General features: G+C 43.5%; 2 protein-coding genes across 2 annotated transcripts in view; one reads left to right on the top strand and one right to left on the bottom strand.

Annotated features, from left to right (window-relative positions):
• The window catches only part of SUPT6H (SPT6 homolog, histone chaperone and transcription elongation factor), a 33,609-nt gene extending 26,037 nt beyond the window's left edge, over window positions 1–7,572 (bottom strand). The window contains exon 1 of the mRNA XM_021067480.2: window positions 7,450–7,572. The gene's annotated coding sequence lies outside the window, so the exon portion shown is untranslated. The remainder of the gene's footprint in view (window positions 1–7,449) is intronic.
• A 326-nt stretch (window positions 7,573–7,898) lies between these two features.
• Window positions 7,899–17,813, top strand: SDF2 (stromal cell derived factor 2). The gene is made up of 3 exons (XM_003358183.5): window positions 7,899–8,078; window positions 12,716–12,912; window positions 16,895–17,813. Exons 1-3 carry the CDS (start codon window positions 7,928–7,930, stop codon window positions 17,180–17,182), a joined length of 636 nt encoding a protein of 211 aa, XP_003358231.1. The 5' UTR covers window positions 7,899–7,927; the 3' UTR covers window positions 17,183–17,813.
• The last annotated feature ends 1,324 nt before the right edge of the window (window positions 17,814–19,137 follow it).

The raw sequence follows: 19,137 nt of genomic DNA, 5'->3' as shown, positions 1-19,137 counted from the left end.
AATCTATTAAATAAGTTACTTACTGTTCCACGTCTTCCCAGTCAAAGACGGCAGTGGGACTGGAGAGAAGGTGGCTAACGGCTATCTCAAATGGCTTATGCTCTAGAAGGAGCCTTAAAATCTGTGGCTCTCATTCTCCTGAAAATTATCCTTACTGATTGATAACAACTGATACCAAAACAAATTAGGATTAACTGTGCTCAAGGAAAAAAACCTGAAGGTTCTGGCGGAAAGGGAGGGTCAATGGTATGGTTTTATGTTCAATTTTAGGCTGAGGTTTCAGATGCCATTCTTTTCAAACTGTACTGAATGCCTACCAACTACAAACACTCTGCTAGGAGCTGGGGATTAGAAAAGAAACAGGATTGCATGTTCTCAAGGAGTTGACTCCAGTAGAGGGCAAATAAGGAACATAAAATAACTTTATGTATTATGATACATGAGCAGAGCAGACACAGGAAGAGAACTGGAAAACAAGTCACAAAACCCAACCAAAACTAATATAGGCTTTTCCTGGGTATGTTAAGCAATTTTTTAAAAAGTGCACTTGGGAGTTCCAGTTGTGGTGCAGCGGAAACAAATCTGACTAGGAACCATGAGGTTGGCAGTTCGATCCCTGGCCTCGTCAACGGGTTAAGGATCTGGCGTTGTGAGTTGTGGTGTAGGTTGCAGACACAGCTCGGATGTGGCATTGCTGTGGCTGTGGCTGGCAGCTGTAGCTCTGATTCGACCCCCAGCCTGGGAACCTCCATATGCTGCGGGTGCGGCCCTAAAAAGAAAAAAGAAAAAAAAAAGTGCCCCAAGAAATAATATTAATTGCACACCTACCAAATTCCAGACACCTGATAACCTATTGACCTCTACACTGTCTATGAGTGACAGCATACTTCTCTCTCCATTCAACAAACGAGGAAATAGACTCAGAGATGAAGTCACCTTCTTCAAGGCACTAAAATTGTCAATTGCAAGAGCTAAGATCTGGGTTAAGGTCTGTCTGACTCCAAAGAAACAGCTGTTTCTATTATACCAGTAGTTCTCAAAGTCTGGTCCAGGGATCACCCTCCAGAGGAGTTTTCCAGAGGTTATATGACATGTAGTATCACAACAGACTGAATGCAGAAGCAGATATGAGAATCTAGTATTACTCTACTAAGGCAGACATTAAAAGGATTTGCAACAACAACCCCCCAAAAAGCAAAACAATGCTACTCTTCTCGTTACTTTTTTTTTTTTAAGATTATACTTATTTTTCATAAAATGTGGTATTTATGTTAAAATGTAGAGGGCCTATTTTTTGTTTCTCAGTTTAACTAAGACATAAAACTGACCCTCAAACAACATGAATTTGAACTGTGTAAGTCCACTTGTGTGTGTATTTTCTCCCAGTAAATAAATATAGTACCCGCATTTTCATTTTACAGATTTTTAAATTAAAAGTAGGAAAAGGTTTGTGTTCAATTTGAGATCACAGTATGTGGAATCAAAAGAACCAATTGTTTCAGCTTCCTGCTCTTGGGTGAAGAATTTATCACTTATCAAGTCCCTTGTTTTTGAGGCAGAGACGGCAGTACCCAGGTTGTGGGAGGAGAGGGGGGCCAGCACCCCAAACCCTGCATTGTTCAAGGTTCAACTGTAATTGTTATACAGCATTGTGTAAGGTTAAGGCATGTAACTTCACCTTGTTGTTGATGTACTTGTGTACTGAAAATGGCATTACTAAGTTAAAATCAATTAAAACCTATTGATTTTAATTTCTAAAATTAAACGTATATGTATATATAAATCTCATGTATATGTATATATAATCTCATAAACATTAGTAGATATAATCCACACAAACAGAAAGTCTTCAAAATCCTAAATTATTTTTATGAGTATAAAGGGATCCTGAGAACCACTAAACTACACCATTGCATAGGTCCCACAGGGTGGTGATACAGGAATCTTTGGGTTAGATTAATGCCTCTTTCCCCCCAAATCTGTATCCTTAAGGTCATCTAGCTTGAGTATGGCCAAGAGTGAATATCTAAAACTTCTCCCAATTAAATGTGGTGCTCTAATTTTAATACTGCTCCTGTTCAGGCCTGAACTGAGCCATTAAAAATAGATTTGAGTACAGCAGCCCCCACACATAGCTGGCTTTAATTAGGCTATCAGACTCACAAACTCAGTCTTGTAAGGGCTCAACATCTTTAAACTAAATGCCAGCTCCTCCAGACCAGATGCCCTACAGCCTCTTAGCAGAGAAAAACGGACAGCCTACCTGATGAAAACAACAGCTTTCTTCTGTTCTGGGGGCAGCTGGTACTCTGCTGCATGTAGCTTTCCTCCTGTTCAGTTCACTAGGTTAGCCATAAAGCACATGCTGTGCTATTGCTGGGGAATGGCTCCAATCTAGCTCATTGTCAAGACTTCCAGTTAAAAGAGGCTGTGCCAGAAGCAATTCTGACTTACTGCACCTTGGAGGAGCTAGATGTGCAGAGGGCGCTGCAGCAGCACTGCAGGCTAAGGCTGGCAAGGAACAACTATTCCAGAACAAAACCACATTTATTGGTATATGATTAATATTAATGTATGGTTTCTGAGATGAGCCTGATGTAGTTTGTCTTGAATTTCCCCCATGTTCAGATTGTAAATTAAAATTACTACTGAAATAGGTCTAGAAGGGGAGTGGGATGATGAAAGGAGAAAGTTTCTCCAGGAGGAAGCACAGCTGCAGTACAAGATGTGGCGCAGAGGGAGAGGCTGGTGGTTACCATGACATTCTCTGGAAGAGGAATGGAGCTGGGATCAGATTGCCACAGGGGAGTCCCTCTGCAGTCCCTTCCTTTGAACAAGACAATGTAGCAGGCAATTAAAAGGAGACCATAACAAAAAAGAAATGTTAGTTAATTCCCTCCACTGGCAGCTTCAATTAACATTTACTATCAATTTCCCCCCTCCTTGGGTCAAGGCCTGTGCTGGGACCTGGGTATATAAAAATGAGTTAAACATGCTTTTGACCCTGGTGTTCATAAGCGTATCAAAAAACTTGTAAAATAAAGCTATGACAAAGCATGATAAATGTTTTATGGCAGTTATTCACAAGAACTATAAAAGCAGTAAGAAAAGAAAGGTCAGAGAATGCCTCAGAAAAGGTGATGCCTGAGTTCAGAGGAGTCAAGAAGAAAGTTGGAAAAAAGGCAACATGAGTAAAGGCTTAGGTTTGACAGGGCCTAGTGGTCTGGAGAATAGCCCTAGAAGGCTGGTGTGGAGTATAAACCACGAGACATTCTGCATTTTGAGCAAGAGCCTAAGACTATTCACAAGTGGCTCCCCAATTTGGAATCTCAAAACCTAAGAATTTAATAAGCAGAGGCATTCAGAGTCCACATAAGACAATTCTTTTAAATCTGGGATTCAGAGCTCTGTTATGAAAAATCCTAATCACATCAAGATGGTAGATTACAGAAAATGTTAATTCTACCTAAAATCATTTTAACATGCACTCTAAGAAGTAACAGTCTTAGAATCTTTTCAATAACAGGGCATAAAAAGCACTATTGTTAATAACAGTTAACATAAAAAGTAAAAACATTCGTTATCCCATTTCTTTCCATGTTTTCTTAGGGAACAAGGAAAGGGCAAAAGAGGAGCAGAAACAAGATACGTAACTAGGTTCAGAATCTCTGCAATACAGAGAGGAAGTAATAGCTACTGAGCCTTGTGAAACACACACTGGGGCGCATACAGCTCCTGCTCTAGCACAGGGGGCCAGATCTGTCACTGTACACAAAAGCAGACAAAAACAATACCTAATTGAATGGGGGTGGTCTAATTTCATGCAGGAGCCCTAGTGTGGTAACCCCTTATCTAGAAGGACTAGATCTCTAAAAAAATTGATGGCAAAGGTACCATGGGAGCCTGTACTAAAGGACTCTAACCTGGTTTTGAGGAAGTGATTATTTTTTTAAAAATGAGATTAGAGTATAGGTGACTTACAATGTTGTGAGGAAGTGACTAAAAACACCTTAAGAGTGAGGTGGAATTAACTAAGTGGAGGAGCTGGCTTCTTTGGAGGTGGTTCAAGGAGTGGTGTTGGAGAAAATGGCCCCAGCACAAGACCCCGGATGTGCTGTAGTAGGAACAGTTTGAATGAGAGGGGGAGAAGGGTTCATAATGGGTTGGTGATGAGGTCACAAGGATCTTTTTTGTGTGTGTCTTTTTAGGGTGCTTGTGGAGGTTCCCAAGCTAGGAGGTGAATTGGAGCTGTAGCTGCTGGCCTACACCACAGCCACAGCAACTCGGGGATCCGAGCTGCATCTTCTACCTACACCATAGCTCAAGGCAATGCCGGATCCTTAACCCAATGAATGAGGCCAAGGATGGAACCTGCATGATCAGGTTTGCTACTGCTGAACTAAGATGGGAACTCTGAGATCACAAGGATCTTGTTAGGATAACTTATGATTTTTGGATTCTACCTGAAAGGTGCTAGGAAGACTCTGTAGGGTTTTAAACCAAAAACTGACTTACTGGTTTACTTGTTAACTTGATAAATACTTATTAAATAATAAGTGCCTACTACATGCATATACAAGACAAAATCCCCACCCCTATGATACCTGTATTCTGGGGCAGGAGACAAACCATGAACAAAAATAAAGCTTGCCATAAGTGCTAGGAAGGAAGTAAACACCCTCACCTCTGAGAAAGTTAGCTTAGGCTGAGATGTCAAGAATGGGTAGGATGTGGTATGCAGAACCAGGGGAAGAGGTTCTTGGCAGAAAAGATGAGCAAGCACTTGGCATATAGTAGGTGATGTCCTACGGGCTACTGTGACCAGAGAATGGTGAAGGCAGCAGGATGTGAGAGAGGAGGGACTTACTCAAGCAGGGATGTGAAGGCCATGGAAAGCCACTGGAGTGTTTTAAGCAGGGAAATGACATGATCAGACCAGACCTGATCCTGCTAATGTGGAAAATGGACTGGAGGGGTTCTGGGTGGAAGCAGGGAAAACTGAAGATACTATTTTGGCAGCTCAGGCAAAAGATGATGGTGGTTTGGAACAGGGTGGTAGCAATGGAGAAGAAGAGAAGAGAAATTGGGTGACACACATTTTGTTGACAGGACTTATTGAAAGACTTGGGGAAGGGGATAGTATGAAAGAATCCAAGATGATTCTCAGAGGTCTGGCTTTGTTATCAATATGGATGAGAGCACCACTTAATAAGAGGTAGGGAAGACCAAGTTTGGAATGATGGAAAAAATAAAAAATTTGTGTTATGTCATGCTTGGGATAGTATAAGAGTCATCGAAATGGAGCTGTTAAACAGGTGTTTTGTGTAATTTTCAAACACAGAGGAGAGAAGCCTGAGCTAAAGATCTAAACTTGGGAGTTGCTAGCTTTTAGACGGTAATGAAAGCCACAGGACTGGATCATCTAAAGGAAGCATGCAGAAAAACTCAGGATTAAAATCTGAAGGAAGTTAAAAATTTAGACACTAAGTAGAGGAAACGAGGCTAAGGAGACTGAAAAGGAGCAGCCAGAGAAATAGAGAAAATCCAGGAGTGAAGTGTCAATGAAGCCAACAGGAGAGAAAGGTTCAAGAAAGCTGTAATGAACATGACTAGTATTCACGAAGCCATGGATTCGGATCCCTGGCCCTGCTCAGTGGGTTAAAGATCCGGCAGTGCCATTGCCATGAGCTTCGGTGTAGGCTGCAGACGCTGCTCAGATCTGGTGTTCCTATGGCTGTGGCACAGGCTGGCAGGTGCAGCTCTCTCATTTGACCCTATTCAACCTCTAGGCCTGGGAACTTCCATATGCTGAGGGTGAGGCCATAAAAAACAACAACAACAACAACAAAAAAAAAAAAAAAAAAAGAAAGAAAGAAAAAAGGAAGAAATGAAAACAATAAACTGTGTTGAGTATTCCTAAGACTGTGAAAGAGAACAGAGTATGCACAGGATTTAGCAATACAGAAGTCACTGGTGGCCTTAACAAGCGATTTCAATAGGGTAGTCAGAAGAGAAGCTGTACTAGTGTAGACTGAAGAATGAATAAAAGGTGAGAAAGTTAACACAGAAATCTGGCTATGAAGGGAAATAAAAAAATAGGATGATAGCTGGAGAGGGATGAGAAATACCAGAACACAATTTGTATGCTGATGGGAATTAACTTTTATGAGAGGGAAGACTTGGTAATTGATTTTATTGAGGAATAAGGAAGATGAAGAGTCTAAGGATTATCCTGTGGTATAATCTGACTGTGGTGCCTTTAGCTACATAAAGAACACAGGCAACATAGGTGCAGGGGCAAATTTATTTGCCTCCAAACACCCCATGTTTCCAGCATACTGGATAGCCTTCCTTTCTTGTGAAGGTCTGAGAGAAAACTGTTAAATGTGACTGCATCACCTCCTGATGTGATTAATCCCATGATGAGATTTAAACATTTTAGGGAGTGGGGGCACACCCTAATCTAATCTAGTAGCTACCCAAATGAGCTCAATGAGCTTTCAGACACTGCAGACTTAACTGGCTGGAGAGACATAATTCACAGAAAAGGGCTCTAAATTCACAGCTGATGGGAGAGAAATCACACTTTTGTAATCAATACTCAGATTACTTAAAAACCAGTAACTTTCAGATAAACGGTCAAACTCAAAATGGTTGAACTAAGCTCCCCCCTCCGAGAAATTAACCAAATTCAAAATTCTTTACACTCTCCATATTCAGTAATAGCAGCAGTGTAAGGTAACATTCCTTTGCTACTCATATTACAGTAAATTTCCACGTAAGTATTTTCGCAGAGTTTAGACCTTCTCCAACAGAAAAATAAGTATCAGTACTTGAAACAACCAAAGAAAATGAACCACTCCAACTGGTTCACCCGAACTGAAAGGCAAAAACTAGAAAAAATACAAGGGTTTGACTTAATAGCCCATTGGGATGTGTGTGGTAGGCGTTTGATGGATGTAGCCATCTACGAAAAAGTTCTAATTATATTATTGAACGATACGGGAAAAGACGGAATTTGGCATCGCCCTCTAGCCTAATGGCCTAGTTGCTGAAAGCTCGGTAGGTTTCACATCCCCAGAACAAACAAACCCATCACCTGATCCTGACTCAGAAGCCCCAGGTCCCTTCCATTCCCACCTCTATCGCGTGGCCCAGTTTTCAGAAGCTGCGAGAGAAGGACGGCATCCTAGGAAGCCTGTTGATACAACAGGCCGCCCAATTCATGGGTTCTGGCTGACACAGAGTTGGGAAAAGCCTTGAGACTCTGAGCAACTACCCCGCTTTCCTCCTCCTCCTCCCCCATAGAGTAGGAAAGGCAGAAGGCCCCCCCCTTCTTCCCGCATACGTCTCCCCAGTGACTCTTCCCTTACGGGAGCAGGCCCTAGAATCCTGGCTCCCCACCTCACCCATTTAAGGAACAAGCTTTCCAGTCCAAACTTTACCTACCTCAGTCCCGCCGCTTCTCCGGTGCGCTAAGCCCCCACCGAGGAAAATGGAGTCTTCGAACCGAGACTGGGAAGGGATAGTACGGACCCACCACACGGCCCCTCCGCCGCCGCCGCCGCCGCCGCCGCCGCTGCGTCAACGTGCTACGTCACTTCCGGCTCCCTGTCACTGGAAGTGGGCGGGATGCTTCTTGCTCTCTTCTCCCAACCGGCTGTCGGGGCTTTGTGGGGGCGCGGGGCGCAAAAATTGGCCGAAGCAGTTCGTGAAGAGGGCTGTCACAGGGCCCTGGGAACAGAATGAGGGTGTCGGAAGCAACCAGGCCTAGCCAGTTCCTCAGGCCGCTCTAACCAAAGGAACCGTAACGGCCCGACTAAAGCTTCTTCCTTTCCCTTCCTCTCTATGGTTCCGCCCGCAACTTCCGGTTCCGGGGAGGGGCCGAATTTTCTTCCAAAAGTAGGGGCTCGGAGCTAGCGTCGGGATGGCGGTGGTGTCGCTTCTGTTGTTCGGGGGTTTGTGGAGTGCTGTGGGATCGTCTAATCTGGGTGTCGTTACATGCGGTTCTGTGGTGAAACTGCTCAATACGCGCCACAACGTGCGACTGCACTCACACGACGTGCGCTACGGGTCAGGTACTGCCACCCGGGTTCGGGTGGGCTGGGAAGGCCTCCTAGGCTCCGGAATAGGCGGGGCCTATAGGCAATCTGAGGGGTGTGGTCTGAGAAGGTTAGGGGAGCCTGTGGGGTGGTTCCTTAGGTTAGGAGGCGGAGAGTCGAATTGGCTGGTCCTAAAGCATCTTAATGGTAATCTTAGTTATGATGAGCTTCGTGTTAAGCACATTACGTCTTTACTTTTTAGAACTTAACGTTCCTGCAAGGTGTAGACTATTATTATCCTCATTTTACAGATGAGGAAACAGACTCAAATAAATCGTATGTTCAAAGCCTTCGCAGCTAGTTGAAGGACAGTGACGGGGTTGGATCCAAACCTATCCAGGTTCACAGCCCGCTTTCAGCTATTGCAGGCTGGCACTACTCAGTGCGAGAGAGGCAGACATGTAGAAAATTACAGTAAGTGCTGTTATTTCTTTTTTTTTGGTCATTTCTTGGGCCGCTCCCGCAGCACATGGAAGTTCTCAGGCTAGGGGTAGAATCGGAGCCATAGCCGCTGGCCTATGCCAGAGCCACAGCAACGCAGGATCCGAGCCACGTCTGCGACCTACACCACAACTCACGGCAATGCCGGATCCTTAACCCGCTGAGCAAGGGCAGGGATCGAACCCGCAACCTCATGGTTCCTAGTCGGATTTGTTAACCACCGTGCCACGACGGGAACTCCAGTGCTGTTATTTCTGAAGTCGTCCAAGACCTCACTCTTTGACCACAATCATCTGTTCTACCTCCTTTTCATCTTACACTTGCTCTTCCTTCAGCCATTTTTCACTCATACCCTACGCTTTTTTTAAAGAAAAACTAAAGCACTCACTGTTATTGGAGAGGAAACTATTTAGAGGGCGTTCTAATGTATGAAATTAAAATGCTTAGCTTGTGGGTTTATTTGTAATTCAGCAATCATTTGTGGGTTCATTCATTCAGTACAGATTTTTTTTCTTTTTTTGCCTTTTAGGGGCACACCTGGGTTATATGGAGATTCCCACGGCAGGGGTCGAATTGGAGTTGGAGCTGATGGCCGAGCCATAGCCACAAATAGGTGGGATCCCAGCCGCATCTGTGACTTACATCACAGCCTGCGGCAACTGCTGGATCCTTAACCCACTGAATATAAATTTAATGAGCTCCTACTATGTGTCTAATATCCTAGATACATGAAATAAAAGTAAACTAGTAAGCAAGTAACAAGAAAACAAAAACAGACAAAGGAGATGTTTAGCCAGTGAGATGTGAGAGGTATCAAAAATGACTGAAAGATTTCTATGTTAGATAACTGATGATGCCATTAGTTAGGAGAGGAAGGAGTTCTCTTAGATGGGAACTGGTCTATGGTTTGTGAGGCCCCAACGCCTGTCTGACCAGTTAGACTAGGAAAGGAACTGAATTGTCATTGTTGGGATGTTTTAATAATCCTAGCAGCCATTCAGTGAATACCTACTATGTGTCCGGCTTATTAATATTTTTTTCAGGCTTATATATATGTGTGTGTATATGTATGTATATATATATATATATATATATATACATACATATAATTTTTTTTTTTGTCTTTTTGCCTCTTTGAGGGCTGCACCCGTGGTATATGGAGGTTGCCAGGCTAGGGGTCTAATTGGAGCCACAGTGCCGGCCTGCGCCACAGCCACACCAGATCTGAACCGCATCTTCGACCTACACTACAGCTCACCACAAGGCCGGATCCTTAACCCACTGAGCGAGGCCAGGGATCAAACCCTCAACCTTATGGTTCTTGTCAGATTCGTTTCCGCTGTGCCACAACGGGAACTCCCAGGCTTAATGTATTTTAATTTGATATATATTCCTCTCTTGAATCTACTACATCAGAATGGGGGTAGAGAGGGGCCTGCCAGTAGGAATCTATAGGTTTAAAAAGCTCTTTAGGGAGTTCCCATCATGGCTGAGCAGGTTAAGAACCCAACTAGTAGCCATGAGGATTCGGGTTCAGTCCGTGGGTTCAGTGGGTTAAGGATCGGCATTGCCGCAGGTGTGGCATAGGTGGCAGATGTGGCTTGGATCTGGTGTCGCTATTACTGTTGCTGTGGCTATGGCTGTGGTTGTGGTGTAGGCCAGCAGCTGCAGCTCCGACTAGACCCTTAGCCTGGAAACTTCCATATGTTGCAGGTGCAGCCTTAAATAGGATTTAAAAAAAGAATATAATTTTTTTTAAAAAAAAGCTCTTCAGGTGCTCCTGATGGGCAGCCAGATTTGAGAACCAGGTTCAGTCTGGTGCCCAGAAAAGAGATCTGTGCTGAGCCTAAGACACAGCGTTAAGAACGACATCGGTGTCCAGTTGGTGGTTGAAGATGTGGAGAGATTAAATGAGCTTGGCCAGGATGAATTGTGGTTCTCAATCTGGCATCAATTTGAATTACTTGAAAAACTTGTTTAAGCACTTGTAAATGCTTTTGTCCTGATCCGAAGCCATATTTAAGAATTGAAAAGGGCTGGAATTCCTATTGTGGCTCAGCAGGTTAAGTACCTGACGTCTCTGTGAGGATGTGGGTTTGATCCCTGGCCTTGATTAGTGGGTTAAGGATCTGGCGTTGCTGCAAGCTGTGGTGTAGGTTGCAGATGCTACTTATGTCTGGTGACTGTGGTATAGGCCTCAGCTGCGGCTCTGATTTGAGCCCTGACCTGGGAACTTCCATATGCTGCAGGTGTGGCCGTTAAAAAATAAAGAAGGGGGAGAATGGATAAGGGCCAAAGGGTAAAACTAAAACCCTGGGTAATCCCAAAGTTTAAGGATGGGAAAGGAAGAGGAGAGTTGAATAGAAAGGGAAAGTAGAAGACAGAAAGTATAGGCCAGGACTAAGTGAAGCATGGCAGTGAGGACCAAGAGAACTGTAAGGCAATAACCAGAAAGAGGATTGCTTTGCCCTTTTTTTTTTTTTTTTTTTTTTAAAGATGTAGCAAAATCATTGTGAGTTGAGTAGAAGAAGCAAGAGAGTGATAAACATTCACAAATGTGGTACAACACAAAATGTGTTAAGTAGTGAAAGGGAAGTGTCATCAAAAGGTTGTGGTCAGACAGGGCCGGGGACTAAAGGCGAATCTAGGAGGGATAGGCAAGAGTGAGTGACTGAGGAACGTGTCTGGGAAGCGTGGAGTGCTTTCAAAGAATGATGAATGGGAGTTCCCATCATGGCGCAGTGGTTGACGAATCTGACTAGGAACCATGAAGTTGCGGGTTCGATCCCTGCCCTTGCTCAGTGGGTCAAGGTTCCGGCGTTGCCGTGAGCTGTGGTGTAGGTTGCAGACGCGGCTCGGATCCTGCGTTGCTGTGGCTCTGGCATAGGCCAGCGGCTATGGCTCCGATTCTCCCCCTAGCCTGAGAACCTCCATATGCTGCGGGAGCGGCCCAAGAAATGACCAAAAAAAAAAAAAAAAAAAAAGAATGATGAATGAGGCCCAGGGAGGAGAATATTCCTGGAGTTTATATGAGTGGCCTGTTCAGGGGAATTTGATAGAAGATAAAAGCTTTGAGGGAGGCCAGGTGGTTAAGAATGTCAAGCCACCTAGGTTCAAACCCCAGCACTGTCCCTTGGGGTTGTATGGTCTTGGGCATATTATTCAGCCTTTTTAACCCTCTAGTGTAAAATGAGGATAATAGTAGTAGTGCCTAACTCAGAGAATAGATGAATGTATCAAATAAGAATATTCAAGCAAGAGGCCTGAGTTGGTTTCCGAAACTTAATAAGTGCTCAAGTACACGTTCGCTAGTTAGCATTATTTGTATATTCCCCCCCCTTTTTTTTTCAATATTATGGCCTCGCCCTTGGCATGTGGAAATTCTTGGGCCTAGGATTGAATCCTAGCCACAGCTGTGGTCTGCTGTGGCAACGCTGGATCCTCTAACCTACCATACCTGGCTGGGGATTGAACTTGAACCTCTGCAGCAATCCAAGCCAGTGCAGTTGGATTCTCAATCCACTGCACTATGGAGGGAACTCTTTTTTTTCCTTTTTTTTTTTTTTTTTTTTTTTTTTTAAGCCTGTAGCTACATGTTTAACCCAGTACCTTTTAACCTGTAGAACTGCAACATTTGTAAGCAATATTAAGCAAATTTCAATGACTTAATACTTTTCATAATGTATTGGTAGATCACTAACAGGAATTGGGGAGCTGTAATAGGTTGTTGGATTAAAGTTGAAAAGAAAAACTGGTCTCAATCGTGAAATGTGATTTAAAATTTTTGATTGTAGCAAAAATAACATTGAATAACAGTACAAAAATTTAAAAATATGATTAGGTATTTAACATATACTAGGGGCTATCCAGGCTAATATATACAGGTAAATACTGCCTGTGCTTCAAAAAGCCATATATCTTCATTTATGTAGTGCCTTTTGATGCAAATTCTTGGACTTTTCTGATATGGTACACTCTTAAATAGTTTATTATATGGTAACTAATACTGTATAAATACATTTACTATTTCTCATTTTAATGTTATAGAAGAAAAAAATATTACAAGGCATAGAGTTTCCTTTCCATCCCCCCCAAACCTGTTTTATGACACAGGGCATATTATTAAGAAGAGAGAGGTGAGGTTGAGCTCACTCTTTTTTTTTTGATCGCAGGTAGTGGACAGCAGTCGGTAACAGGTGTAACCTCTGTGGATGACAGCAACAGTTACTGGAGGATACGGGGGAAGACCGCCACAGTGTGTGAGAGGGGAACCCCCATCAGATGTGGTCAGCCCATTCGGCTGACACATGTCAATACTGGCCGAAACCTCCATAGTCATCACTTCACCTCACCTCTTTCTGGAAACCAGGTGAGGTGCATCCTGTGGGCCATGGCTGCTCTACAGAACATCACTCAGTTGAGTTGTTTGAAATCCTGGTTCTTAAGCCTTTTTTTTTCCAGGTGTCAGTGTTCCCTTTTGTGCAGACCTGGAGAATTGCCTCTGTCTCATAAGTGTGAAGGAAATTGTTTCTGGTCAAAATGGAGAAACTACATGTAGATCAAATCAAAAAACAAGTAGGAAAAAATAGGTGTGGGTTAGCATGTCATAAGTTATCCTGGAGTTCACTTGTGGCTCAGTGGGTTAAATATCTGGCATTGTCACTGAAGTGGCTTGTGTTGCTGCTGTATCATGGGTTCAGTCCCTGGCCTAGGAACTTCTGCATGTCACAAGTGTTGCCAAAGGGAAAAAAAAGTTAAATAAATCTTGCAGTAAATCTTGATAAATCTTGCAATGTTTTCCAAACTTAAAATAAAAGTTACTGTTTTTTAATGATGCCAAATAACCATGTTGGGAAGCTTTTTTTTTTTTTTTTTTTTGGCAGAGCCTGTGGCATACAGTTGTTCCTGGGCCAGGGATCAAACCCATGCCACAGCAGTGACAATGCCAGATCCTTAACTCCCTAGGCCATTAGGGAACTATTGTGTCTTTTTTTTTTAAACCTTGTAATTTCAGAGAATGTGGACCCCTTAATCACTCTTTTCTTTCTACCCTGACTCTGTACAGAGTTTTCCCTATTAACACCTTAACATTAGTATAGTAAATGTACTATAGTTAATAAAGCAATATTTGGTACATTGTTTTCAACCAGTCTATAGTTCATTCCCATTGCCCTAGTTTTTACCTAGTGTCCTTTTTCGGTTGTAAGATCCCATTCACGTTGCATTTAGTTGTCATGTCTCCTTAGGCTTCTCTTGGCTGTGACAATTTTTCAGAGTCATCTTTTTGTTGACCTTGATAGTTTTGGGGAGCAGTAGTCAGGACATTATAGGCTGCTTTTCTATTGGAATTTGTCTGATGTTTTTCTTATGATTAGACCAGATTTGTATAATGGCTCTGGAGAGGAAGATCACAGAGGTAGGAGTTCCCATCATGGCCCAGCAGAAACAAATCCAACTAGGCACCGTGAGGTTGCAGGTTCGATCCCTGGCCTCGCTCAGTGGATTAAGGATCCAGCGTTGCCATGAACTGTGGTGTAGGTTGCAGACGCAGCTTGGATCTGGCATTGCTGTGGCTGTGGTGTAGGCTGGCAGCTGTAGCTCTGATTAGACCCCTAGCCTGGGAATCTCCATATGTCTTGGGTGTGGCCCTAAAGAGGGAAAAAACAAACAAAAAAAAGATCACAGAGGTAAAGTGCCATTTTTTTTTTTCCTTTTTTTCCCCTTTCTTCAGCTGCACCTGTGACAATATGGAAGTTCAGATTGGAGCCAGAGGTCACATTGGAGCTGCAGGGTAACCTGGTCCTTAACCCACTAAGGAGGCCAGGGATTGAACCCGCATTCTCACAGAGACAACATTGGGCGCTTAACCTGCCAAGCCACAACTGGAACTCCTGAAGTGCCATTTTTATCATATCTATCAAGGGTACATAGTATCTACATGACCTGTGATTGTTGATATTGCTTACCTGTCTCCAACTCTAATCCATGGCCACATAGATCATTTTAGCCTCCTCTCTTTGTAAATTGCCACTCTAACAGTGAGCTACCTGGCTGCCAGTACTGTCACCCGTTTATTTACTTGTTTAGTTCCAGTGTACAAGTACAGTAGTAGGATTGTTAATTATAGGTGGTTTCTTTTGGCTTTAGTTTATAGACTCTATTTCCAATTGACTGTTTTTATCATCTACAACTTTTTATTTTTATTTTTTATTTATTTATTTTTGTCTTTTTTTGGTCTGTTCTACCCATGGCATATGGAGGTTCCCAGGCTAGGGGTCTTATCAGAGCTACAGCTGCTGGCCTACGCTACAGCCACAGCAACGCCAGGTCTGAGCTGAGTCTGTGACCTACACTACAGCTCATGGCAACGCCAGGGATCGAGCCCACAACCTTATGGTTCCTAATCGGATTCGTTAACCACTGAGCCACGATAGGAACTCTGTCTACAACTTCTTTTGTCTTTTTATTAGGGCTGCACCCCTAATTTATATTTAAATTACATATGTCTGGTAGTGGTCATTTTGTAATGTATAGAAATATTGACTCACTATGTTGTGTAGCTGGAACTAACACAGTGTTGTAGGTCAGTTATACTTCAGTTTTTAAAAATTATGTAGGAAGTTCCCATCATGGTGCAGTGGTTAACGAATCTGACTAGGAACCATGAGGTTGCAGGTTCGATCCCTGCCCTTGCTCAGTGGGTTAACGATCTGGCATTGCCGTGAGCTGTGGTGTAGGTTGCAGATGCAGCTCAGATCCCGCGTTGCTGTGGCTCTGCCATAGGCCTGTGGCTACAACTCCGATTAGACCCCTAGCCTGGGAACCTCCATATGCCGCAGGTGTGGTCCTAAAAAGACACACAAAAAAATTATGTATGCCTGAAATAATTAGTAACTCTTTAAATTGTGATAGAAATTCTGAATTTTGGGCCTTAGAGGCATTGGGATTAGAGTACGAGTGGAAGATAGAATCTGCTATACTTTGCTCAATTAATATTTATTATTTCATTTAATTCTCACAATTATTTTATAAGGTATTATTGTCATCATTTTGTAGAGGAGAAAATGAAAGCCCAAAGGAGTGACACAGGAAGGGACAAAGCTGATATTCAAGGTTGCCTGTCTCCAGAGTCCATCCGCTTTCCAACTTATGTTTCTTTTTTTTTTTTTTTCCCAGTGTACAGCAAGGGGGTCAGGTTATCCTTACATGTATACATTGCAATTACAGTTTTTTTCCCCCACTCTTTCTTCTGTTGCAACATGAGTATCTAGACATAGTTCTCAACCAACTTATGTTTCTTACCAGATCAGTTAGTACCTAGTTAAGGGAATGAGGCAGGAGTATTTAAAATCACATAAATTTTTTTTTTTTGTCTTTTCTAGGGCCGCTCCCGTGGCACATGGAAGTTGCCAGGCTAGGGGTCGAATCGGAGCTGTAGCCACCAGCCTATGCCAGAGCCACAGCAATGTGGAATCTGAGCCACATCTGCAACCTACACCACAACTCACGGCAATGCCGGATCCTTAACCCACTGAGCAAGGCCAGGGATTGAACCTGCAACCTCATGGTTCCTAGTCGGATTCGTTAACCACTGTGCCACGACAGGAACTCCAAGATCGAAATATTTTAAAAGACTATAATAGAAAATATAGGGCTGGAGTTCCCGTCGTGGCTCAGCAGAAATGAATCTGACTAGCATCCATAAGGATGCAGGTTCGATCCCTGGCCTCGCTCAGTGGGTTAAGGATCTGGCGTTCTGTGGCTGTGGTGTAGGCCAGTGGCTATAGCTCCGATTCAGCCCCTAGCCTGGGAACCTCCATATGCCACGGTGCAGCCCTAAAATGACAAAAAAAAAAAAAGAAAAAAATAGGGCAAATAAAGGATTACTTGTAAAGTAAATGGACCATAGTATTATGGCAACTGATGTCATGTCTTTTGTGTCTTTTTTCCACAGTTTATTTATTTTTAAACAACAAGGGAAAATCTCTTATTTTTTACCTTTCAAATTTATTTTTATTCCCATCGCCTCCCTCCCCTTTTCTTTCTTTCCTTCCTTTTTTTTTTTTTTTTCTTTAGGGTTGCACCTGAGGCATGTGGAAGTTCCCAGGCTAGGGGTCGAATCAGAGTTGTGGCTGCCACCCTATGCCACAGCAATTCCAGATCTGAGCCACACCTGCAACCTACAGCAACACCGGATCCTTAACCCATTGATCGGGGTCAAGGATGGAACCTGAGTCCTCCTGGATCCTAGTCAGGTTCATTACCCCTGAGCCACAATGGAAACTCCTCCTTTCCTTTTTCAAGTCCATGTGTCAGCCATACTAATGTTTTTGCCTATCTGTGTCTTCCAGGAGGTGAGTGCTTTTGGTGAGGAAGGTGAAGGTGATTATCTGGATGACTGGACAGTGCTCTGTAATGGGCCCTACTGGGTGAGGGATGGCGAGGTGCGGTTCAAGCATTCTTCCACCGAAGTGCTGCTGTCTGTCACAGGAGAACAATATGGTCGACCCATCAGTGGGCAAAAAGAGGTACATGGCATGGCCCAGCCAAGCCAAAACAACTACTGGAAAGCCATGGAAGGCATCTTCATGAAGCCCAATGAGTTGTTGAAGGCAGAAGCCCACCACTCAGAGCTCTGAGTCTGGAGGCTCTGAGCCACTGTTACCGCACAGTGTTCATAGACGACTGCTGCTCCCTCACCCTTTGGATCCCTGCTACAGGTTCCCTGGTCCGTGGCCATGTCACCTCTGAGATGAAGATGCATGACAGAAAATTGTGGCTGTGTTTGGAAGCTTCATCCCTTCATACTTGAATTGGTTGTTCTCCCAGACTTGGGTCAGTTCTTCCTGAGCACAGGACTTGCCACTAAAGGATCAGATGCTTTTTATTCCTATTAATAAAACAGAAATGGGGATACATCCCTCCTACCTGGGAAATTATTATTCCTCAGAATCTTGGCATTATGAATTATTTAATGTATGTGACTTTTCTCCTACTTTCTTTCTCCAAAATTATAAAAGAATTGCATTGTTAGTCACTGTGTTGTCATTTATGAGGTGTGCTATTTCATAATCTAATTCATCTTTGAGTCCTAAGAGTCATTGCTGTCACCCTTTTGAGATGCTGGGGACCTTTGGTGTGGGCTCTTTTGAGAGCCTTACTTGCATCCTAACTTTGTTTCTACTTTCACTCCTCCCTCAGCACCTCATCCTTATTAGACTTTTGACTAATTGTGGGTAAAGATCCTTAATAAATAGCCAATGAAATGTTTTACTTTGGATCTATTAATGTTCTTGAGAAAAAAGGGTAGAGGTAGAAAGAGGAACCAACATTTACTTGCTGCTATATACCAGGCACCATATTATAGATCTTACTTCGTTTAATCATAATAGGTATATTACTGGGTAGATACTATAGTTTTACCATTGCAGAAACAGAAAAGTTGAGTAACTGCCTGAATTCTTAAAGCTAGTAAATAATCCAAGAATAGGAATCTAGCTGTGTCTGGCGCATGTTCTTTTTCCTGCACTACAACTGTGTTTGGCTCTTGGGAGATAACTATTTTTGGAATAACGTAGGGGTATCTTTTTCTGAAAAGGTGGTTAGAAAGCTTTTTGTCCTTTGCTCACCTCATTTCTTCCTTTCCTTTGTCAGTTCCAGGAACTTTCTTCCCATGTCCTTCAAGGATGGTAGTGGTGAACAGAAGTGTCTGCCATCTGCTGGAATTTCAGTGACTAGCAGGCCTTTTTATTTTGTAGAAACGTCTGGATTTTATTTTATTTTTTTTGTCTTTTTGCCATTTCTTGGGCCGCTCCCGCGGCATATGGAGGTTCCCAGGCTAGGGGTCCAATCGGAGCTGTAGCCACCGGCCTACGCGGGATCCGAGCCGTGTCTGCAACCTACACCACAGCTCACGGCAACGCCGTGATCGTTAACCCACTGAGCAAGGGCAGGGACCGAACCCGCAACCTCATGGTTCCTAGTCGGATTCATTAATCACTGTGCCACGATGGGAACTCCTGGATTTTTTTTCTTTTTTTTGAGCCAAACCTGCGGCATATGGAAGTTTCCAGGCTAGGGGTCAAATTGGGGCTACAGTTCCTGGTCTGCGCCACAGCCACAGGAATGCGGGATCTGAGCTGTATCTGTGACCTACACCACAGCTCATGGCACTCCCGGATCCTTAGCCCACTGAGCAAGGCCAGGGATTGAACCCATGTCCTCATGTATACTAGTCAGGTTCGTTAACTGCTACGCCTCGAAGGGAACTACTGGACTTTTTTTTTTTTTAATCCTTATTTGCTTTAGGGAGATAATGCTGAACATTTGGAGATACTGGATCGGTGTCACACATGGCCCCATAACATTAAAGGACTTGCTCTCTCTTTTTTCTTTTTGCCACACCCATGACACGTGGAAGTTCCCAGGCCAGGGATCAAACCTGTACCACAGCAGCAACCCAGGGAGTTCTCACTGGGGCTCAGCAAAACGAATCTGACTAGTATCCAAGAGGACTCAGGTTCGATCCCTGGTCTTGTTCAGTGGGTTAAGGATCTGGTGTTGTGGCTGTGGTTAGGCTGGCAGCTGCAGCTCC

The sequence above is a fragment of the Sus scrofa genome, chromosome 12 (genome assembly GCF_054392235.1).
Source record: "Sus scrofa isolate SSC_HxYL_T2T_F1_AM1 chromosome 12, Sscrofa_HxYL_maternal_Yorkshire_Landrace_v2.0, whole genome shotgun sequence".
Taxonomy (NCBI): domain Eukaryota; kingdom Metazoa; phylum Chordata; class Mammalia; order Artiodactyla; family Suidae; genus Sus; species Sus scrofa.
This window is presented reverse-complemented; position numbering and strand designations above follow the sequence as displayed.

What these genes read in the sequence shown, in the direction of transcription:
- SDF2 (XM_003358183.5), top strand. Translation starts at nt 7,928, where the DNA reads ATGGCGGTGGTGTCGCTTCTGTTGTTCGGGGGTTTGTGGAGTGCTGTG. An exon ending in CGACGTGCGCTACGGGTCAG is followed by an intron (nt 8,079 to 12,715) that starts GTACTGCCACCC and finishes TTTTGATCGCAG; the next exon opens with GTAGTGGACAGCAGTCGGTA. An exon ending in CACCTCTTTCTGGAAACCAG is followed by an intron (nt 12,913 to 16,894) that starts GTGAGGTGCATC and finishes TGTGTCTTCCAG; the next exon opens with GAGGTGAGTGCTTTTGGTGA.